At 37.0% G+C, this 25,048-nt stretch overlaps 1 protein-coding gene across 1 annotated transcript; it reads left to right on the plus strand.

Annotated features, from left to right (window-relative positions):
• The first annotated feature begins 361 nt into the window (after window positions 1-361).
• rundc3ab (RUN domain containing 3Ab) lies at window positions 362-23,838 on the plus strand. The gene is made up of 11 exons (XM_061909495.1): window positions 362-660; window positions 8,204-8,319; window positions 12,586-12,713; window positions 17,949-18,034; window positions 18,115-18,204; window positions 18,283-18,363; window positions 18,543-18,693; window positions 21,019-21,176; window positions 21,262-21,381; window positions 22,924-23,024; window positions 23,122-23,838. Exons 1-11 carry the CDS (start codon window positions 566-568, stop codon window positions 23,262-23,264), a joined length of 1,269 nt encoding a protein of 422 aa, XP_061765479.1. The 5' UTR covers window positions 362-565; the 3' UTR covers window positions 23,265-23,838.
• Window positions 23,839-25,048: the final 1,210 nt, after the last annotated feature.

A 25,048-nucleotide genomic window follows, 5' to 3' on the forward strand; every position in this document is an offset into this window, starting at 1 on the left:
AATGTGTAGTGTATTGTGCCATCTACTAATAAAAGTTTCAATCAATCAATCCAAGTCGGCATCGACACTGGCCATATTTGGATTGATTCACTCGAACAACAAAAAAGGAAAGATTGGTATGACGTCATTTCAAGCCAAGGTTCACATTTGCCTAGAATTACTTTCACACTTGCACTTAAACATTTAAATTCAAATAAACGGGTTCAATGTGAAAATGTTTGACATAACACTTCAAAATTGTCCTGTATTTGTTTTTTTAGCACATTCGCCAGTTTGCCAGCTACTTGTACTTTGAGCCAGCTCTCTGGTCACGTCGCGTGGTAATGACGTCACCGAAAGGGGCGGCGAGATCAAGGAAGAGAGGACGCGGATGTAAAAATCAGTCTGTTGATGATTTAAAAAAAAAAAAAAAGACTGCCAACGACAACCTGCTTTTGTGTTCCGACTGTTTCTCCTCTGGTGGCCGCGAGTGTGCTTCCCACTTTCTCACACTTCGGTGCGTGAATGAGGAGAAAGAGGCGGAGGTCGGGCGGCAGGCAGGCAGGCGGGAGTCTTCGGTGGTCGGATGGAGGCGGTGTGTGTGGCCATGGAGGATGTGTCGGTGAAAGCATCTTCTCGGAACGTGGCTGTGGAAAGGAAGAACCTCATCACCGTGTGCAGGTCACTTTTCATCCTCATTGCATGACATGGGCTTTTACTTGTGCCATTTTTGCATTGTTTATGTTCACGGTTCACTCCTGACCTTAGATGACATCATCATCTTCTAAATCCCCTTTTTTTGTGATGACACAAATAAGGTCTACAGCAATATTTCTATTGTTTTCTTTTAAAAAGAACAACATGTCCTCTCTGAGTTTAGCAGTGTCATCTTCCATTTACTCATGCAGATGGTTGCCATGACGACCCTTTTTGGGGCAGGGACTGGCTGGTACACAAGGGACTCAGAGGCACAATAAGAGAGGCCTGTGTGCACTTAAGTTATTATTTAACTCCTTCATTGGATTCTAATTTTTAGTTTGAGGCACTTACTATGTATCATTAATGTACTTAAACACATATGTGTTATCCATCCATTTTCTACCGCTTGTCCCTTTAGGGGTCCTGGGGGTGCTGGAGCCTATCTCAGCTGCATTCGGGCATAAGGCGGGGCACACTATAATACCTATTATGCTGTGCCCAGTAAATAAACATTAGGGCTGCGAATCTTTGGGTGACCCACGATACGATTCATTATTGAGTCTTGGGGTCTCGATTCAATTCAAAATCGATATTTTTTTTTTCAATTCAACACGATTCTTGATTCAAAAACGATTTTTTTTCCCGATTCAAAAGGATTCTCTGTTCATTCAATACATACGATTTCAGCAGGATCTACCCCAGTCTGCTGACATGCAAGCAGAGTAGTAGATGTTTGTAAAAAGCTTTTATAATTGTAAAGGACAATGTTTTATCAACTGATTGCAATAATCTAAATTTGTTTTACCTATTAAACGAACAAAAAATAGGACTTATTTTGTCTTTGTGAAAATATTGGACACAGTGTGTTGTCAAGCTTATGAGATGCGATGCAAGTGTAAGCCACTGTAACACTATTGTTCTTTTTTTAGTTTCATAAATGTCTAATCCAATCAATCCAATCCACTTTATTTATATAGCACATTTAAATAACAATAACGTTTCCAAAGTGCTGCACAGCCATGTTAAAAACAATATTAAAAAAACAATATTATGCTGCACCAATGAATGAATAAATACAAAAAATAAATAAATATAAAACCAATATAAAAAAACAATACAAAAACAAATATGATTAAAAACTATTTCAAAAGGTAAAATCAATCAAAACAGTAAAATAGAAATCAAAATACATAAAAAACACGGGACAACAGAGGACAGAGGACAGAGGACCACACAACTCACGTAGTGTTAAAAGCCAAAGAATAAAAGTGGGTCTTAAGACGAGACTTAAAACACTCCACTGTGGAAGCAGTTTGAACATGGAGGGGCAGAGTGTTCCAGAGCTCAGAGAAGGCCCTGTCTCCCCTGGTCTTAAGTCTGGTCTTGGGCACCACGAGCTGGAACTGGCTCTCGGACCTCAGAGCGCGCGCAGGAATATAAATTTGGATTAGGTCCGAGATATATTGAGGTGCCAGTCCATGTAAAGATTTAAAAACAAACAGCAATGTTTTAAAATCAATTCTAAAATGAACAGGGAGCCAGTGCAAACTCTGAAGAATTGGGGTTATATGCTGGCATTTCCTGGCCCCTGTTAAAAGTCGTGCTGCCGCGTTCTGGACTAACTGCAACCGGGAGAGAGCTTTTTGGCTACTGCCAGCATAAAGTGCGTCGCAGTAGTGCAGGCGACTTGAAATAAAAGCATGCACGACTTGTTCTAAAAGGTTAAAAGATAAAAACGGTTTAACCTTTACTAAAAGACGAAGGTGATAAAAACACGATTTTTAAACGCCTTGTTTGTCTTGTTTAAAATCGCTGTCTAATGATAATGTCAATGAGGGATTTTTAATCACTGCTATGCTGAAATTATAACTAATATTGATACTGTTGTTGATAATATTTTCACTTTTGTTTCACTACTTTTGGTTTGTTCTGTGTCGTGTTTGTGTCTCCTCTCAATTGCTCTGTTTATTGCAGTTCTGAGTGTTGCTGGGTCAGGTTTGGTTTTGGAATTGGATTGCATTGTTATGGTATTGCTGTGTATTGTTTTGTTGAATTGATTAAATAAATAAATAAATAAATAAATTGTTTTTAAAAAAAATGAGAATTGCGATTCAAATTCGAATCGATTTTTTCCCACACCCCTAATAAACATATCCCAATATTTTATGTAACATTTATGTAAATTGGGCAGCATGGTGGAACAAAGGTTAGTGCATGTGCCTCACAATACGAAGGTCCTGACTAGTCCTGGGTTCAATCCCGGAGCCCGGGATCTTTCTGTGTGGAGTTTGCATCATTTTCTCCCCGTGACTGCGTGGGTTCCTTCCGTGTACTCCGGCTTCCTCCCACTTCCAAAGACATGCACCTGGGGATAGGTTGATTGGCAACACTAAATTGGCCCTAGTGTGTAAATGTGAGTGTGAATGTTGTCTATCTGTGTTGGCCCTGCGATGAACTGATGACTTGCCCAGGGTGTAGCCCGCCTTACGCCCGAATGCAGCTGAGATAGGCTCCAGCACCCCCCGCGACCCCGAAAGGGACAAGCGGTAGAAAATGGATGGATGAATTATGTAATTTATTCACTGTGCTTGTAGTTGTGCAGCGGTGTAGAACTGCACTGCATCAAATAACAGGGTGTTTCTAATGTTGTGGCCTTCCCTGTAATTCACCTCCGCACCTCAGAGGGTGATAGTGAGTATACCCAGTGATGAGCAAGCTACTTGGAAAATGTAGTAAGCTCAACCAAAAGTTACTTCCAATAAAATGTTGCTAAGCTACATGTGAAGCTATCCCCGAACAAGCTACATGGCAAAAGTAGCTTGCTACATCAAAGCTATATTTTACAGTTTGTATATCTATCGACCCACATGTATGATTAAGTTAAAGTCAAAGTACCAATGATTGTCACACACACACTAGGTGTGGTGAATTTTGTCCTCTGCATTTGACCCATCCCTTGATCACCTACTGGGAGGTGAGGGGAGCAGTGAGCAGCAGCGGTGGCCACGCCCGGGAACCATTTTTGGTGATTTAACCCCCAATTCCAACCCTTCATGCTGAGTGCCAAGCAGGGACATAATGTGTCCCCCTTTTCTTAGTCTTTGATATGACTCGGCCGAGGTTTGAACTCACAACCTACCGTTCTCCAGGCGGACACTCACTAGACCTGTGGTTCTCAACCTTTTTTCAGTGATGTACCCCCTGTGAACATTTTTTTAATTCAAGTACCCCCTAATCAGAGCAAAGCATTTTTGGTTGAAAAAAAGAGATAAAGAAGTAAAATACAGCACTATGTCATCAGTTTCTGATTTATTAAATTGTATGACTGTGCAAAATATTGCTCATTTGTAGTGGTCTTTCTTGAACTATTTGGAAAAAAAGAATATAAAAATAACTAAAAACGTGTTGAAAAATAAACATGTGATTCAATTATAAATAAGGATTTCTACACATAGAAGTAATCATCAACTTAAAGTGCCCTCTTTGGGGATTGTAATAGAGATTCATCTGGATTCATCACCCTAATTCTAAACATTTCTTCACAAAAAAAAAGAAATCTTTAACATCAATATTTATGGAACATGTCCACAAAAAATCTAGATGTCAACACTGAATATTGTATTGTTGCATTTCTTTTCACAGTTTATGAACTTACATTCATATTTTAAGTATTATTCAATAAATATATTTATTAAGGATTTTTGAATTGTTGCTAATTTTAGAATATTAAAAAAAAAAATTCACGTACCCCATGGCATACCTTCAAGTACCCCCAGGGGTACGCATACCCCCATTTGAGAACCACTGCACTAGGCCACTGAGTAGGTTCCATAATTCCAATGTTAATGTAACTGAGAGTGTACAATTGGTCCCAGTAAGGGTCCATTACTATTAACTATCTGCCATTTAGCTGGGGACACCCTACAGCAGGCATGTCAAACTGGTTTTCATTGAGGGCCACATCGCAGTTATGGCTGCCATCAAAGGACCGCTTGTAACAGTGAAAAATGTATGAATTTGCCTCTTTGCCATCCATCCATTTTCTACCACTTGTCCCTTTCAGGGCAGCGGGGGTTGCTGGGGCCTAGCTTAGCTGCATTCGGGCAGAAGGCGGGCTACACCCAGGACAAGTCGCCACCTCATCGCAGGGCCAACACAGATAGACAGACAACATTCACACTCACATTTACACACTAGGGCCAATTTAGTGTTGCCAATCAACCTATCCCCAGGTGCATGTCTTTGGAGGTGGGAGGAAGCCAGAGTACCCGGAGGGAACCCACGCAGTCACGGGGAGAACATGATGCAAACTCCACACAGAAAGATCCCGAGTCCGGGATTGAACCCAGGACTACTCAGGACATTCGTATTGTGAGGCACATTCACTAACACCTGTACCACTGTGCTGGCTCCTCTGGATTTCCATTATTAATTATATAAATTGTATTAAGTAGACCAGTGGTTCTCAAATGGGGGTACGCGTACCCCTGGGGGTACTTGAAGGTATGCCAAGGGGTACGTGAGATTTTTTTTTAAATATTCTAAAAATAGCAACAAATCAAAAATCCTTTTTAAATATATTTATTGAATAATCAATAATCAATCATCCATCCATTTTCCATCCATTTTCTACCGCTTATTCCCTTTTGGGGTCGCGGGGGGCGCTGGCGCCTATCTCAGCTACAATCGGGCAGAAGGCGGGGTACACCCTGGACAAGTCGCCACCTCATCGTAGAATCATCAATCAATCAATGTTTATTTATATAGCCCCAAATCACAAATGTCTCAAAGGACTGCACAAATCATTACGACTACAACATCCTCGGAAGAACCCACAAAAGGGCAAGGAAAACTCACACCCAGTGGGCAGGGAGAATTCATATCCAGTGGGACGCCAGTGACAATGTTGACTATGAGAAACCTTGGAGAGGACCTCAGATGTCCCCCTCTAGGGGACCGAAAGCAATGGATGTCGAGCAGGTCTAACATGATACTGTGAAAGTTAAATCCATAGTGGCTCCAACACAATACTTAAAAAAAATATGAATGTAAGTTCATAAACTGTGAAAATAAATGCAATATTCAGTATTGACAGCTAGATTTTTTGTGGACATGTTCCATAAATATCGATGTTAAAGATTTCTTTTTTTGTGAAGAAATGTTTAGAATTAAGTTCATGAATCCAGATGGATCTCTATTACAATCCCCAAAGAGGGCACTTTAAGTTGATGATTATTTCTATGTGTAGAAATCTTTTTATATAATTGAATCACTTGTATATTTTTCAACACGTTTTTAGTTATTTTTATATCTTTTTTTCCAAATAGTTCAAAAAAGACCACTACAAATGAGCAATATTTTGCACTGTTATACAATGTAATGAATCAGAAACTGATGACATAGTGCTGTATTTTACTTCTTTATCTCTTTTTTTCCAACCAAAAATGCTTTGCTCTGATTAGGGGGTACTTGAATTAAAAAAATGTTCACAGGGGGTACATCACTGAAAAAAGGTTGAGAACCACTGAAGTAGACTGTCGATTTTCCAGTAAAAACTTAGCATTTACCAAATGTTACAATAAAATAGTGTTTTTAAAAAAAAAATTCAACATCTAGCTGCAAAACAAGTTAAATCCGCCTGTAATTCCATCGACACCACTGCAGCAGGTAAGAGTGAGCCCTAAAGTCACAGAAAGGTGCCTAAAAAAATGAAAATGCTTACAATATTACTTAATATTGGATGAATGGATGCCACCTGAACACCTCCCTAGGGAGGTGTTTCGGGCACGTACGACCGGTAGGAGGCCATGGGGAAGACCCAGGACACATTGGGAAGACTATTTCTCCTGGCTGGCCTGGGAATGCCTCGGGATCCCCCGGGAGGAGCTGAAGGAAGTGTCTGGGGAGAGGGAAGTCAGGGCTTCCCTGCTTAGGCTGCTGCCCCCGCAACCCGACCTCGGATAAGCGGAAGAAGATGGATGGATGGATTACTTAATAATTATTTATATTTATAATCATTATAGTTTGCAGTCGTATAGAACTACAGTACCTTGTCAGTTTAGTTTCTAATGTGGCTGTGTTAGTAAAGCAGCCTGCAATACTGATGTACACCACATGGGGCGATAGTTACTCCATCCATCCATTTTCTACCGCTTATTCCCTTTTGGGGTCGCGGAGGGCGCTGGTGCCTATCTCAGCTACAATCGGGCGTAAGGCGGGGTACACCCTGGACAAGTCGCCACCTCATCACAGCGATAGTTACTCCAGACTAGCAAATGGTAAATGGGTTATACTTGTATAGCACTTTTCTACCTTTCTAAGGAACTCAAAGCGCTTTGACACGATTTCCACATTCACCCATTCACACACACATTCACACACTGATGGCGGGAGCTGCCATGCAAGGCGCTAACCAGGACTTATCAGGAGCAAGGGTGAAGTGTCTTGCTCAAGGACACAACAGACGTGACTAGGATGGCAGCAAAAAAACGATTCCCAACAGAAACCTCTAAAATTATGCCTATAAAACATGATTCTTCTTTTAACAATGCGTTATTACATCTTACACCTCCACACACTACAGAAACTAAAGTGATCAACATAAAATGGAATTTGCTGATTAAAGACATATTTTGTGGTGAAGCTGGCTAGAAACTAACCAGTAATACCACCCCACGCCACCGGGGGTGAGAGTGAGTTCCCCAGCAGGCACAAGACATTGATACAATGTTGATAAAACAGTCATGTCCTTTAAAAAGGACTTTGAAACAACATTGCGAAATAGTTGCATTTGTAAAATGAGACAACGTTGATGCCCAATGTTGGATCCACATTGTTTGTTGAGAAATAATCAAATTTGAATGGTCAAATCAACGTCACAACCGGACATTAAATAAACGTCGCCAAAAAGCATGTTGTGTCAACACTGTGTTTGTGTTGTAGAATTTTGGTGGCGAAATTATTACATTTCAATGGTCAAATCAACGTCGGAACTCAACATTGATTAAACGTAGTTTCAACGTTATGTTTGAGTGGCTCAACGTCAGGACCTAATTTAACAAGTTCTCAACGTTGTTTTAATGTCTTGGGCCTGCTGGGTATGTAGAAACTCGGGTTAAACAAATGAACTATTTGAGGATGCATACTTTTGTTGTGTATTTACTATGGCTAAAATAATTAGAAATTGTGTTTATTTTAGTGGTAACAGAGCTCACAAGTCAGTGCCTGTTGTGTATACACAGTAGTTCCATGAATGAGACATTGATGCCATTATAACAAAGGGGTTGTTAGATCACTTGACTCGTATAATATTGTCTTGCAGGCATTCAAATTCACAAAAGCAAAATCTTTAATTGTACTTACGCTGCACTATATGTATTATATAAACCGGTGCATCACCACAGTGAGTGCCTTTCCTATCAATACGAGTGGCATCACAAGAGAGTCATATTATTATTGAGCGGTCCGGTAATACATAATAACAAAGTGACATCAGCAACTCTTCCTGTTCGTACTAACCCTTTAGGTTCTCAGTGAAAACCCTTCTGGAGCAAGACACGGCCGAGCCCATCGATGACTCATCGGAGGCGTTCATCAATTTTGCGGCCGTTCTGGAGCACATCCTTTGCCACCGCTTTAAAGGTAATAAAAGAGCCTCACTGCGTGCCTTAACTTGCTTAAAAGATCACCAAAGGTAGTGAGCACGTCATGCAAAGTGGAAAATGTTGTTTTTTATGGGTCCCTAAAACAAAAAACCCACATCTGACTCAATTGTGCCTTTGTTTGTGTGTGTATATATATATATATATATATATATATATATATATATATATATATATATATATACACACAGTGGGGCAAAAAAGTATTTGGTCAGCCACCGATTGTGCAGGTTCTCCCACTTAAAATGATGACAGGGGTCTGTAATTTTCATCATAGGTACACTTCAACTGTGAGAGACAGAATGTGAAAAAAAAGCCAGGAATTCACATTTTAGGAATTTTAAATAATTTATTTATAAATTATGATGGAAAATAAGTATTTGGTCAACCATTCAAAACTCTCACTGATGAAAGGAGGTTTTGGCTCAAAATCTCACGATACATGGCCCCATTCATTCTTTCCTTAACACGGATCAATCGTCCTGTCCCCTTAGCAGAAAAACAGCCCCAAACCATGATGTTTCCACCCCCATGCTTCACAGTAGGTTTGGTGTTCTTGGGATGCAACTCAGTATTCTTCTTCCTCCAAACACAATGAGTTGAGTTTATACCAAAAAGTTCTATTTTGGTTTCATCTGACCACATGACATTCTCCCAATCCTTTGCTGTATCATCCATGTATCCATTTTGGTATAAACTCAACTCGTCGTGTTTGGAGGAAAAAGAATACTGAGTTGCATCCCAAGAACACCATACCTACTGTGAAGCATGGGGGTGGAAACATCATGCTTTGGGGCTGTTTTTCTGCTAAGGGGACAGGACGATTGATCCGTGTTAAGGAAAGAATGAATGGGGCCATGTATCGTGAGATTTTGAGCCAAAACCTCCTTCCATCAGTGAGAGCTTTGAATGGTTGACCAAATACTTTTTCACATTGTGTCCCTCACAGTTGAAGTGTACCTATAATGAAAATTACAGACCTCTGTCATCATTTGAAGTGGGAGAACTTGCACAATCGGTGGCTGACTAAATACTTTTTTGCCCCACTGTATATATAAATTGCCAGTTTTGCCGATCATCATGAGAGTTGGAAAAGATATTTGTTGTGACAGGACACACTCAAGAACCCTCACGAACCCAAGTTCGTAAAACAACAGGAATGCTACCATTTTGGTTTGGATAAAAATCGCGGGTCATATTTTCACACCCTCCTTTTAGGGACCAAATGAGCCCAAATCGTGTTGGTTAAGTTCAACGCTGCTCGAAGCTTTGATTATATTTGTATTATTTCCAATCATTATTCATTCATTTTTTGCACTTTCATTTTTTTAAGGGGAGGAATGAAAAAATATACAATGATTTTTTAAATCCTTTTATTATTTGAGATTGTGTAATTAAATGCATCAATATTTAGAAAGGTAATTAAATTTTTGGTGAAGACCTATTTTAATTTTATTTGATATTTTATTATATATCATTTTTTTGTTTTATTATTGTTGTAGTAATTCATTCGATCGTATTCTTAGGAAAGGAAATAGTTCATTACGATTGTATAAAGAGTTATTTTGTTGTTTTAGTTTTTATGACTTCATTAATTATCTTTTAAAAGAAAGAAAAAAAATATGTTTGGCGCATTTAATATGTTATATTTTACTGTTTTATTATTATGGTATTTATGTACTTTAAATGGTATTTTTTCAAGGAGTGGAAAAGCTTAGCTTTTGCCTATTTTCTTTTAGTTAAAAATAATATAACAATGTTTTATATTTTAACTATTTGAGTTTCTGTTAATTAAGTTACATATTTTATTTGGTGTGTTGTTATTGTTGTAGCTGTAATGTTTAACTTAATATTATTAGAAGAGAAAATAGTTAATGTAGATTGTTTTTAAAGAATATTTTGGTATTAGTTATTTAAGATTGTTTTCATGAGTTTTTTTTAGTTTTTATGATTTCATGAATTATCTTTTAAAAGAAAGAAAAAAAATTGGGGGCATTTAATATGTTGTATTTTACTGTTTTATTATTATCATGATATTTATTTACTTTAAAGATTGTTTTTCAAGGAGTGGGAAAGCTTAGTTTTTTGCGAAGAGGGATTGCTTCGTTTTTTGTTTATTAGTTTTTAAGGGGAGAAATTAGAGAAAAATATGAAGTTTTTCCTTTCACCATTTAATTTTTGTTAAGTTCTGAATTTGTTAATAATTAATAAAGGGATTAATATTTTTTATGAATACTTATTTATTATCATGTTAGTTAATATTGTATTATTTATAATTAGTTTGCTGTATTTATAATCATTGTAACTGTAATCCATTAAAGGGGAACATTATCACCAGACCTATGTAAGCGTCAATATATACCTTGATGTTGCAGAAAAAAGACCATATGTTTTTTTAACCGATTTCTGAACTCTAAAAGGGTGAATTTGGCGATTTAAACGCCTTTCAATTGATAGCCTGTCGAACGATGACCTTTCACCCGTGACGTCACAACATGAAGCAATCCGCCATTTTCTCAATCTTATTACACGCACCAAGTCAAATCAGCTCTGTTATTTTCCGTTTTTTCGACTGTTTTCCCGTACCTTGGAGACATCATGCCTCGTCGGTGTGTTGTCAGAGGGTGTAACAACACGAACAGAGACGGATTCAAGTTGCACCAGTGGCCAAAAGATGCGAAAGTCCCTCGTTTGTTCCGCACACTTTACCGACGACAGCTATGCTACGACAGAGATGGCAAGAATGTGTGGATATCATGCGACACTCAAAGCTGATGCATTTCCAACGATAAAGTCAACAAAATCCGCAGTATTGGAAAATAGACCACCATTGAATCTGCCTGAGTGTGTGAGCTATTCAGGGACGACGGCAGTCTCTTCCCGCAGACGAGCGAGGTAAACCCCCTGGATATGTTGGCTAAGACGCGATTTATGCCACTTCCTTTTCTGTCTCATTTTTTCCACCAAACTTATAACGTTGTGCATGAATGCACAAAGGTGAGTTTTGTTGATATTATTGACTTATGTGGAGTGTGCTAATCAGACATATTTGGTCACGGCATGACTGCAAGCTAATCGATGCTAACATGCTATTTAGGCTAGCTGTATGTACATATTGCATCATTATGTCTCATTTGTAGCTATATTTGCATCCAGCTTTTCCCTCCACCCACATTTAATGCCAAACAAACACATACCAATCGTTGGTTGGAAGGCGATCGCCGAATTCGTCCTCGCTTCTTCCCGTGCCGCTGTCTGTCATGAAATGGCTCAATAGCTTCAGTTTCTTCTTCAGTTTTGATTTCGCTACCTGCCTCCATACTCCAACCATCCGTTTCAATACATGCGTAATCCGTTGAATCGCTTACGACGCTGAATTCCGAGTCTGAATCCGAGCTAATATCGCTATACCTTTTTGTGCTATTCGCCATGTTTGTTTCTGTGTGGTCACGCTGTGACGTCACAGGACAATAGATGGGTGGATATAACAACGAATAAAATCAGGCACTTTGAAGCCGTTTTTCGGGATATTGCGTGATGGGTAAAATTTTGAGAAAAACTTTGAAAAATAAAATAAGCCACTGGGAACTGATTTTTATTGGTTTTTACCCTTCAGAAATTGTGATAGTGTTCCCCTTTAATCCGTATTCCTAGGAGAGGAAATAGTTTATTTAGACTTTATTGATGGGTTTAATTTATCCATCCATTCATCCATCTTCAACCGCTTATCCGGAATCGCTCCAGCGGACACCCCCAGACTTCCCTCTCTTGATGCTTTGGTTTTATCAATCTTTTTATCTTGTTGTTTTTACTTAATAATTATTTGTCTTCTTTTTTATTTCTTTCTTCTTTTTAAGAAAAACATTTATTTTTTATTTTTTGGTACAGTATATGTTAGATTTTATAGTTTTATTATTATCATTATGACATTTATTTACTTTAAAAAAAGATTTTAAGCAGGAAATACTTAAATAGTTTTCAATATTTATTGTTATAAATATTATTTAGTATAAATATTTATTATATATTTTATGTATTTTAATTGAATCAATACCCATACTGTATGGTGTTTTTAAACAACAACAATATTTGGCTAACTTTTTCTTTATTTAAAAAAAAGGTATTGACAGGGCATGATAAAATTACAAAGTTAGGCTTTAGTTCCCGCCGACTCCAATATTTATAGGTGACAATGGTGGTGAGTAGTGAAAAACATTCTAATCTTGATATATTTCGGACATTTTAGGCTCTGGAAGCTGGTTCGATGGCCAGAGAAGTTTCTGGGACTTCATCCGATTGGCTTGTGCCAAAGTGCCCCACAGCTGCATTCACAGCATCGAGAGCATGGAAAACATCAGCCCCTCAAGAGCTAAAGTAAGCCTGAAGAAAATAAAGATTTTCTTTTCAACTTTCAGACAGGGGCTCAATTAAATCAGCTCTGCTTCTTCCTACTCCTTTTCAGACATGGCAGTAACTTTAATGTATTGCATTTTAATTTTTGTAATATCATTTTTGACACACACAGTCCTAAAATACAATTAAATACACGTCAAACATTGTTTTCCACCCTCCGAAACAAGTAACCCACAAAAATTTGACATAAAAATAAAAATGATAAACTATTCCCTGGTGCCGCTCACACTTCTGAATGAATGACAGGTGGTGGTCGGAGGGGCCGTAGGCGCAAACTGATAGCCTCGCTTCCGTCAGTCTACCCCAGGGCAGCTGTGGCTACAAATGTGGCTTACCACCACCACCAAGTGTGAATGATTGATGGGTTCCCACTTCTCTGTGAGCACTTTGAGTATCTAATAATAGAAAAGCGCAATATAAAATCTAATTCATTATTATTATTATTATTATAAGCAAACAAAATCATGCATCAGTCAAATAAGTACAGGCAAATATTGACACAAAGCCACAGATAACTACACTCCTGAATGTCCCCAACATGGTGTAGCAATACACAAAAGCAGACAAAAGGCTCATCAATTATCTACCTTTTAATTACTTTTCAATCGGGGTTAAATTTGAGATAAGTCTTTTTACATATTTTAGGAAACCACCCTATTCTTTGGAAACTTCACAGAACAACCGTTCAATGTCCGCCTAATTTTCTCTAATTTAAAAAAAAGTTAAAGTACCAATGCGTGTCACACAAACACAAGGTGTGGTGAAATTTGTCCTCTGCATTTGACACATTCCCTTGATCTCCCCCTTGGAGGTGAGGGGAGCAGCTGTGCCGCGCCTGGGAATCATTTTGATGATTTAACCCCCAATTCCAACCCTTGATGCTGAGTGCCAAGCAGGGAGGTAATAGGTCCCATTTTTATAGTCTTAGGTATGACTCGGCCGGGGAATTTAAGGAAATAAAGAATATCTCTCTAATCCAGCGGGTGTGGCAAGGAGGTGCCTTTCAATTTAGCACAATATGTCTTCGAGCTAACAAAGTAGTAAATGCTACCAAATTCTTTTTGAAATTTGCTAAAAGAAGATGACACAGGGGCTACCACAAATATTCAGCTTAGATGTTTCGGTTCGATATTTTTACCAAATAGCAAAGAAAAAAGTACCTAAAATTATAACTGCACAGGGATGGGCAGAGCCAAAACATATGTATTAGGTTTAGCTGGAGACTGTTGACACGGATCACATAATACAGATATTCCATCATACATTTTAGCCAGCTGGACCTTGCTATAATACGTACGATGTACTGTATTAGCTTGCATTGAATAAGGCTGTGTCTAGCACAAATAGAAGACATATGAACTCTACTTAAAATATTTGTCCATCTCTCCTCAAATAGGGTCACTCCTAAATCTTCCTCCTAAAGTGACATAATTGAAACCAGAGACGGAGGTTGTAAACCCGTGTAATTGATCATTTACAAACCCTGTTTCCATATGAGTTGCTAAATTGTGTTGGATGTAAATATAAATGTTGAATATGCTACAAAGACAACATATTTGATGTTCAAACGGATAACATTTTTTTTTGCAAATAATCATTAACTTTAGAATTTGATGCCAGCAACATGTGACAAACAAGTTGGGAAAGGTGGCAATAAATACTGATAAAGTTGAGGAATGCTCATCAAACACTTATTTGGAACATCCCGCAGGTGTGCAGGCTAATTGGGAACAGGTGGGTGCCATGATTGGGTATAAAAACAGCTTCCAAAAAAATGCTCAGTCTTTCAGAAGAAAAGGATGGGGCGAGGTACACCCCTTTGTCCACAACTGCGTGAGCAAATAGTCAAACAGTTTAAGAACAACGTTTCTCAAAGTGCAATTGCAAGAAATTTAGGGATTTCAACATCTACGGTCCATACTATCATCAAAAGGTTCAAAGAATCTGGAGAAATCACTCCACTTAAGCGGCATGGCCGGAAACCAACATTGAATGACCATGACCTTTGATCCCTCAGATGGCTCGGTATAGAAAACCGACATCAATCTCTAAAGGATATCACCACATGGGCTCAGGAACACTTCAAAAAACCACTGTCAGTAAATACAGTTCGTCGCTACATCTGTAAGTGCAAGTTAAAGCTCAACTATACAAAGCAAAAGCCATTCATCGACAACATCCAGAAACACAGCCGGCTTCCCTGGGCCCGAGATCATCTAAGATGGACTGATGCAAAGTGGAAAAGTGTTCTGTGGTCTGACAAGTCCACATTTCAAATTGTTTTTGGAAATATTCGACATCGTGTCATCCGGACCAAAGGGGAAGCGAAACATCCAGACTGTTACCGACGCAAAGTTCAAAAGCCAGCATCTGTGATGGTATGGGGGTGCGTTAGTGCCCAAGGCATGGGTAACTTACACATCTGTGAAGGCACAATTAATGCTGAAAGGTACATACAGGTTTTGGAATAACATACTGTATGTTGCCCTCTAAGCGCCGTCTTTTTCATGGACGCCCCTGCTTATTTCAGCAAGACAATGCCAAGCCACAATCAGCACGTGTTACAATAGCGTGGCTTCGTAAAAAAAGAGTGTGGATACTTTCCTGGCCCGCCTGCAGTCAAGAACTGTCTCCCATCGAAAATGTGTGGCGCATTATGAAGCGTAAAATATGACAGCGGAGACCCCGGACTGTTGAACGACTGAAGCTCTACATAAAACAAGAATGGGAAAGAATTCCACTTTCAAAGCTTCAACAATTAGTTTCCTCAGTTCCCAAATGTTTATTGAGTGTTGTTAAAAGAAAAGGTGATGTAACACAGTGGTGAACATGCCCTTTCCCAACTACTTTGGCACGTGTTGCTGCCATGAAATTCTAAGTTAATCATTATTTGCAAAAAAATAATAAAGTTGATGAGTTTGAACATCAAATATCTTGTCTTTGTAGTGCAATCACTTGAATATGGGTCGAAAAGGATTTGCAAATCTTTGTATTCCGTTTATATTTACATCTAACACAATTTCCCAATTCATATGGAAACGGGGTTTGTAAAAGTAGGAAGAAGTGTTGTCCTGATACCAATATTTTGGTACCGGTACAAAAATTTCGATACATTTCGGTACTTTTTGATACTTTTCTAAATAAAGGAGACCACAAAAAATGGCATTATTGGCTTTATTTTAACAAAAAAATCTTATGATACATTAAAAATATGTTTGTTATTGCAAGTTTGACCTTACATAAAATAGTGAACATACCAGACAACTTGTCTTTTTGTAGTAAGTAGACAAAAAAAGGCTCTTAATTTAGTCTGCTAATATATGCAGTAACATATTGTGTCATTTTCCATTCTATTATTTTGTCAAAATTATAAAGGACAAGTGGTAGAAAAATAATTATTAATCCACTTGTTCATTTACTGTTTATATCTGCTTACTTTCTCTTTTAACATGTATCTACACTTCTGTTAAAATGTAATAATCATTTACTCTTCTGTTGTTCTGATACTTTACATTAGTTTTGGATGATACCACAAATTTGGGTATCAATCCGGTACTTTTTATAGGCGGTATAGTACCGAATATGATTCATTAGTATCGCGGTACTATACCGTACAATCCTAGTAGGAAGTGGTGTCAAAAAACCATCTAAAACTGTTTTAATCGGTAAGTTTTGAAACCCGAGAAAAAGTATTTAGAACAAAATTGCGGCTCTGTAGATATCTAAAAGTGTTGTTTAGGGAGTGAAAATTTGTCACAAAGTTGCTGGAAAGCAAAAGTGTTGTCCATGTATAAATGTTTGCTGTCAACGTATAAATATTTAATGGTGTTGATCGCCAAACGCGACCATCTTAAAAGGCACTAGCGACAAGAGAGGGAGGGAAAACATGATGGGTGCAAAACTCGAAATAGTCTGTAAACCAAAATAGCGTTTGAACTGAACCCAATTTCTGAATGAGGTTTTTATCAATTCTTTCTTTTGTGAAAGCGGAAGTAGAAGAGTGGATGGAAGAGTGAACCCGAGCCCTAAAACAGTGGTTCTCAACCATTTTTCAGTGATGTACCCCCTGTGAACATTTTTTTTTAATTCAAGTAACCCCTAATCAGAGCAAAGCATTTTTGGTTGAAAAAAAGAGATGAAGAAGTAAAATACAGCACTATGTCATCAGTTTCTGATTTATTAAATTCTATAACAGTGCAAAATATTGCTCATTTGTAGTGTTTTTTCTTGAACTATTTGGAAAAAGATATATAAAAATAACTGAAAAAAAATAAACAAGTGATTCAATTATATATAAAGATTTCTACAAAATAGAAGTAATTATCAACTTAAAGTGCCCTCTTTGGGGATTGTAATAGAGATCCATCAACTTAATTCTAAACATTTCCTCACAGAAAAATAAATCTTTAACATCAATATTTATGGAACATGTTCACAAAAAATCTAGCTGTCAACAATGAGTATTGCATTGTTGTATTTGTTTTCACAGTTTATGAACTTACATTCATATTTTGTTGAAGTATTATTCAATAAATATATTTATAAAGGATTTTTGAATTGTTGCTATCTTTAGAATATTTTTAAAAATTCTCACGTACCCCATGGCATACCTTCAAGTACCCCCAGGGGTACGCGTACCCCCATTTGAGAGCCAGAGCCCTAAAAGGTACTGATTTAGTTGAGTTTGGCTCCATAACTAGCCATAACGGTGTGGGATCAAATGCTTCATATTGCAGTCAATATTTAATAATTCTAATGTTGGTGGCCCAGTACTAAAATCTAAAGATTGGTAGAGCTACTCCTCCCAATGATTTGGGTCTTTGTAAATACGGCTTACGAAACCTTTGACTTTTTTTCATTCACTTCAGTGTATTTTTGTAAGGCATGTTGGAAATCAACTAAAACCTGAATATTTCTCTTCCTGTTTTTAAATCTCTCTTAAAAACATACTTTTATTCCTTGGCTTTTAACACTAAGTGATATCCATCCTGCAATGGCGCCCCATTATACACCTGCTGTGAACCTGTTTTTATGTTTTATTTATTTATTTTTTATCATGTTCTGTTTGTGTTGTGTTGTTTGCTCGGTCCTCGTATTATCTTTGAACCTGTCCATTGTACAGCACTTTGGCTACCCCTGTGGCAAATTTTAAATGTGCACTATAAATAAAGTTGATTTGATTTGATTTGATTTAAGGGACGAGCCTGGATGAGAGTGGCCCTGATGGAGAAGAGGCTGTCGGAATATGTGGCGACTGCCCTAAGGGACATTAGGACCACGAGGTGAGAGGTGAAAGTGCACCGTTTGTACAGTAATCTAGAATTTCACCTGCTTGTGTGTGTTTTTTTTAATGCGCGCCTAGGCGGTTCTATGCAGATGGTGCCATCATGCTAAGAGAAGAAGCCACCGTGCTAACTGGGATGCTAATAGGCCTCGGCGCAATAGACTTCAGGTGACCCTCATTAGAGAAATTTTCAATGTCTCAAACTTGTGACTTGTTCTTATAGTGTGATATTGTCTCCTTTTGCAGTTTTTGTCTCAAAGGGGAAGCCTTGGATGGAAAATCCCCTGCAGTTGTTGACTACACGCCATATTTGAAATTCACACAAAGGTGTGTAAAGACAAAAAACATTTATTAGATGACTCTTTTTTTTTTGGTCACTGGTGTGTGTGTGAGTGACATGAAGAAAAGCTTTTACTCGCATACTGAGAAGCATTGGAGGGAAAAAAAACATCCCTCCCTACATTACATGAAAATAAAAAGCTCCCTGCTCCCCTTCTGTTAATTAGCTACGATTACGTGAGCGACGACGACGACAGCAGCGCGAGTGACGACGACGCCCCCGAACATCCGTACGTCCCACTGGTCGCCGACGAGGAGAGCTGGAGCACCAAGTGCCGCAAGATGGAGCAGAGGTTTAAGATTATTAACGCTCAGAAGGTAATGCACTGGACACAACATTAGGTACATGCGATCTGATACAAGAGCTGTATCAAGTAATCATGCCATTATAAAGATAATAATCATGAATTCAACAATTTGTAATGATTACAGCAGCATAGTCAATAATTATGTCAATTGATTAATTGTTGATTAATGACATTTTGAAGCAACTGAGTGTGAATGTTGTCTGTCTGCCCTCCGATGAGGTGGCGACTTGTCCAGAGTGTACACGCCATTTCATGAATTTGATCATTTCTTAAAATACATTTGATATAAAAAAATACAAAAATTAAATATTTTTGTGACAACAGTAATATTGGATTAAAAAAATAATAAAATTCCACAAAACAACTCAAGAAAATTAGATCGCGTCAAATGCTAATCTTAATTGCTAGTTTTTGTGTCACTTAACATAATTTTATCAATTTAACTAGTACCTAACTAGGTATAATATTACATTGTTTTGTGTAAAAATGTACAGTAGATTTACCAGTAAATAATGCATGCATCTTAATGATTTCATTTTGCTTAAATCAAGATACATGGTAATTATTGGTATGATAAATATGGTCATTATTCCATTCGTAGAGGCAAAAAACAAAAAAACTCTTGTAACGTAATCCCTTGTTTATCGCTGTAAATTGGTTCAAGGCCTGACTGAGGCAAATGAATTTCCGCAAAGTAGAAAGTATTATAAGAAATAAAATATTTTAATGGCGAGAGCAGAAAAAAGTGTTTATGACCTTTTAAATATGTTATTTAACAATATAAGAGCTAGGGGGTGTGGGAAAAAATTGATTCGAATACGTTGTGCGATTCAGAATCGATTCTCATTTTTAAAAAAAATCGATTTATTTTATTTATTTATTTTTATTTTTTTAATTAATCCAACAAACCACTACACAGCAATACCATAACAATGCAATCCAATTCCAAAACCAAACCTGACCCAGCAACACTCAGAACTGCAATAAACAGAGCAATTGAGAGGAGACACAAACACGACACAGAACAAACCAAAAGTAGTGAAACAAAAATGAATATTATCAACAACAGTATCAATATTAGTTATAATTTCAGCATAGCAGTGATTAAAAATCCCTCATTGACATTATCATTAGACATTTGTAAAAATAATAAAAAAGAACAATAGTGTCACAGTGGCTTACACTTGCATCGCATCTCATAAGCTTGACAACACACTGTTTCCAATGTTTTCACAAAGATAAAATAAGTAATTTTTTTGGTTTGTTTAATAGTTAAAACAAATTTACATTATTGCAATCAGTTGATAAAAAATTGTCTTTTACAATTATAAAAGCTTTTTAAAAAAAAAATCTACTACTCTGCTTGCATGTCAGCAGACTGGGGTAGATCCTGCTGGAATCCTATGTAGTGAATGAATACAGAATCGTTTTGAATCGGAAAAATATCGTTTTTGAATCGAGAATCGAATCGAATCGAAAAAATCGATATATCATCCAATCGTGACCCCAAGAATCGATATAGAATCGAATCGTGGGACACCCAAAGGTTCACAGCCCTAATAAGAGCCCTCTAGACATAAAAAAACAACCACATAGGTACATTTACACTTGTTTAATCAAATGTAATTCTGCATGTAGCTGAGGCAATCAGTGGCCACGATACTGAACAGCACATTCTGATTGGTTTGATATCATCCAGTACATTTTTTACTTCATTTAGCCAGTTTTATGCTTGAAAATGTTTAATTTAGGCCAAAAATCAGTTGAAAAAAAACAAAATAATCACCATAGAGCAGGGGTAGGGAACCTATGGCTCTAGAGCCAGATGTGGCTCTTTTGATGACTGCATCTGGCTCTCAGATAAATCTTAGCTGGCATTGCTTAACACGATAAGTAATGAATAATTCCGCTTGTAATCACAGTGTTAAAAATAACGTTCAAATTATAAAACATTCTTATGTATTTTAATCCAGCCATCCATTTTCTATCGCACCTGTTCAAGAAGTCGCATTAATCGTAAGAAGTATTCTATTTATTATTGGTTAGCTTTAGAATAACAATGTTATTGAAAAGAATAAGAGACTTATACTCTAAAAATGTTGGTCTTACTTAAAAATGTACGTTGTATTCAGTGTTAAAACATATTATATGGCTCTCACAGAAATACATTTTGAAATATCTGGCTTTCATGGCTCTCTCAGCCAAAAAGGTTCCCGACCCCTGCCATAGAGTTACGCTGTAATCTTCAAAGCATGATATGGCGAAGGACAACTGTATTGGAGTTTCTAATGTTGTGGCCGCTGAGTGTTCAACGACACATGCGTGTGTGTGTCAGGGTTACTTAGAGGAGCTGGTGCGTCTGCGCGAATCCCAGCTGAAGAACACGGAGGCAGAGAACAAAAGGCTGAAAGCCCGCCTGGAAGAGGTCCACCGTCAGAGCCAGCAAGAGAAGAAGGAGCTGGAGGACGTCGTCCTGGAACTTCAGGAGCAACTGTAAGCGCGCACAGGAGCTTCACATACATTTTGCCAAACACATACAGATGTTGTTAAGAGTTTTTTTCTTGTCCACGTTTGACAGAACAAGTTTAATTCCATGCGATGCCAACCACCTAGCCAAAAACCTAACCATCCCATTAGTGAACCAATGGCCTCTGCTTGAACCTCACAGCAGTCAGGATGAACTCAAGCTCTTCCGCAGGTTTGCTTTGATGCTAAAACAACTCAAAAACACTGGCTATATTCTATATTTATCATTGCTGTTAACTATTACTATTGTATATACTCAGGAAAACAACATCAAACAAACTATTTATAGCAAAGGACATAGAGTGTGGTATACTATTGGACTTCTAAGGCAGTGGTTCTCAACCTTTTTTCAGTGATGTACCCCCTGTGAACATTTTTTTAATTCAAGTACCCCCTAATCAGAGCAAAGCATTTTTGGTTGAAAAAAAGAGATAAAGAAGTAAAATACAGCACTATGTAATCAGTTTCTGATTTATTAAATTGTATAACAGTGCAAAATATTGCTCATTTGTAGTGGTCTTTCTTGAACTATTTGGAAAAAAAGATATAAAAATAACTAATAGAAGTAATCATCAACTTAAAGCGCCCTCTTTGGAGATTGTGATAGAGATCCATCTGGATTCATGAACTTAATTCTAAACATTTCTTCACAAAAAAAGAAATCTTTAACATCAATATTTATGGAACATGTCCACAAAAAATCTAGCTGTCAACACTGAATATTGCATTGTTGCATTTTTTTTTTCGCAGTTTATGAACTTACATTGATATTTTGGTGAAGTATTATTCAATAAATATATTTATAAAGGATTTTTGAGTTGCTGCTATTTTTAGAATATTAAAAAAAAATCTCACGTCCCCATTGGCATACCTTCAAGTACCCCCAGAGGTACGCGTACCCGGATTTGTTCTAAGGCAGTAGTCTTAATGCACTTTTTGAAAAAACGTTTTACTTGTAAGGGATGCAATAAAATTCTAAATTAAAATTATGTATATAAACTGAAATAAGTACCTAATAAATCCACTATTTTAAAAAACACAATTCAATGTTTATTTCAATCAATGTTTATTTATATGGCCCTAAATCACAAGTGTTTCAAAGGGCTGCACAAGCCACAAAGACATCCTCGCTTCAGAGCCCACATAAGTGCAAGGAAAAACTCACAACCCAGCGGGATGTCAATGTGAAGTAAATATGAATAGATGTTTTTAGGTCACTTTATTTTATATATATTTTTAGTCGGAAGTGCAACTTTTATATTGTATAGTACACTTTTTAATAACACAAATAATTAAGTTAATCTGCAAGTGTTAATTTTTTACAAACAATATATAACTCTAAATAATAATAAATGTTTTAAAGACACCTTGTTATTTTGTTAATTTCCAATATGTGTCTAGTTTCATTAATTATTTATTATTATTAATTGGTGTAGTAGTTCTTTTCAACAAAATATTGTGTTGTGCTTTTTTATCAATTATTTGTTTAAATGTCATTGCATTTTTATTTATAATTTAGTCATTCTATTAATTTTAGTTAATTTTAATGTGTTGACTTATTAATATTATTTAAACAATGTTTAATTTTTTATACTAAATGTTTGACACAAGGGAGCTGCCATTTTAATTAAACACTGTGAATAGTATTAATTATTATTAACATTATTAGTAAACTGTGATAAAAAATCTTATATTACACATTGGTGCTCTTCAGGAGGAGTTTCCCCAGCACCGAGCTGCTGTCAGTGGAGATCAGCCTGGATTCAGACCCTCCAAGGACGGTGGGGAAGCCGAACGGAGGCGCCTGGTGCACAGGTGACTCTTAATGCCACCTATCTCCTTTTTTTAATTTATTTTTTTATTAAAAAAACGAACAAATGACAAAATCCTAATTATCCTTCCGTGTGTACAGAAAAAGCCTACACCCCCTCTCTGATGGGACTTTGTGGCTCTTTGGGCTCCTTCCCAAGCTGCAAGTCTCTCTCAAGCCTCAAGTCCAGTGAGTGCCTGGTAAACATCAGCACTGACAACAGTCCTGCACTCTCTCCCAGCTAGGGGGCGCCAAAGCAAACAGACAATACAGCTTGAAACAAATTGCTTTCATGACTTGATGGACGCTCTTCATTTGTCCACTATTTCTTTCTCCACTTTGTCCGTGAAAGAGTGTTGGGTGAAAAAAAACAAGCTGCTGTACTGCCTCTTAGTATCATACGCGTGTCTTCGCTGTCCATTGTCAAGAGGACACTACTGTTGTCTAAATGTCTTATCAGCTTTTCACTTTATCTCTTTATCCTGACAGTTGCATAAAAGTAGCAGTGCAGAATAGATGAGCTGGTCACGGCGATAAAGTAATGCGATGATGTCAAACAAACAAAAAACATACTTCCTTGAGAGTTAGCAAATAGCCTAGCATATTAGAGTCAGACTGAACTGCATAAAGTGTAAACTCATAAATACTAACGTGACTATGCAGGACGAATGTGTTCAAGTGTGTGTCCTCATTGTTTCACCTGCTCTTTTATTTATTTCACGACTCAGCAGCACATTGTCCTGTAATTGTTGCAGTGAGCGCTGTTATGGGATATGTTGTAGTATTTTGAATGCAATAAACCTGCCTTTTTCTCAACAATTGCACGTTAACAGTGTTTACGGGGTAGTCTTTAACTTGTATTTTTGCAGCAAATTCCTAAAAGTAGCATCGAGCTCCTGTCATTTTGCCAAGCTTTTTTGTAGTCACAAATTGAGGTTCTTTGACTAGCTTTATATTTTTGCAGTAGAGTGCTTCTGTCATTGATTATCTCTGACTACTGTTTCTGCAGTGTGTATTGCAGGGTTCACAAACTTTTTTGAAACCAAGAGCTACTTCTTGAGTACTGATTAATGCGAAGGGCTACCAGTTTGATACACACTTAAATAAATTGCCAGAAATTACCAATTTGCTCAATTTACCTTTAACTCTATGTTATTAATAATAATTAATGATATTTATCTTTTTGGAAACACTGATCATCTTAATAATTTCTCACAATAAATATATATTTTTGATGACATGTTTTAAATAGGTTAAAATCCAATCTTCACTTTGTTAGAATATATAACAAATTGGACCAAGCTATATTTCTAACAAAGACTAATCATTATTTCTTCTAGATTTTCCAGAATTTTTTTTGAAAAAGAAATTCAAAAGACTTTGAAATAAGATTTAAATTTGATTCTACAGATTTTGTAGATTTGCCAGAATAATGTTTTTGAATTTTAATCATAATAAGTTTGAAGAAATATTTCACAAATATTCTTTGTCGAAAAAACAGAAGCTAAAATGAAGAAATAAATTAAAATGTATTTATTATTTTTAAAATAAATTATTTAAACATTGATTTAAATTTTCAGGAAAGAAGAGGAAGGAATTTAAAAGGTAAAAAGGTATATGTCTTTAAAAATTCTAGAATCATTTTTAAGGTTGTATTTTTTCTCTAAAAGTGTCTTTCTGAAAGTTATAAGAAGCAAAGAAAAAAAATAAATGAATGTATTCAAACAAGTGAAGACCAAGTCTTTAAAATATTTTCTTGGATTTTCTAATTCAATTTGAGTTTTCTCTCTCTTAGAATTAAAAACGTCAAGCAAAGCGAGACCAGCTTGCTAGTAAATAAATACAATTTATTTACTAGCATATACGGGCTACTCATCTGCTCCTTACGGGCTACCTGGTGCCCGCGGGCACCACGTTGGTGACCCCTGGTGTATTGCATGCATTTTTGACTTTACAGATAGTTTTATTATTTTCCTTCTATAGACCCATCACAGTAGGCTGCAGAGAAAATAATATGAACTCATGAGCA

The sequence above is a fragment of the Nerophis ophidion genome, linkage group LG08 (genome assembly GCF_033978795.1).
Source record: "Nerophis ophidion isolate RoL-2023_Sa linkage group LG08, RoL_Noph_v1.0, whole genome shotgun sequence".
In the NCBI taxonomy this organism is placed as follows: domain Eukaryota; kingdom Metazoa; phylum Chordata; class Actinopteri; order Syngnathiformes; family Syngnathidae; genus Nerophis; species Nerophis ophidion.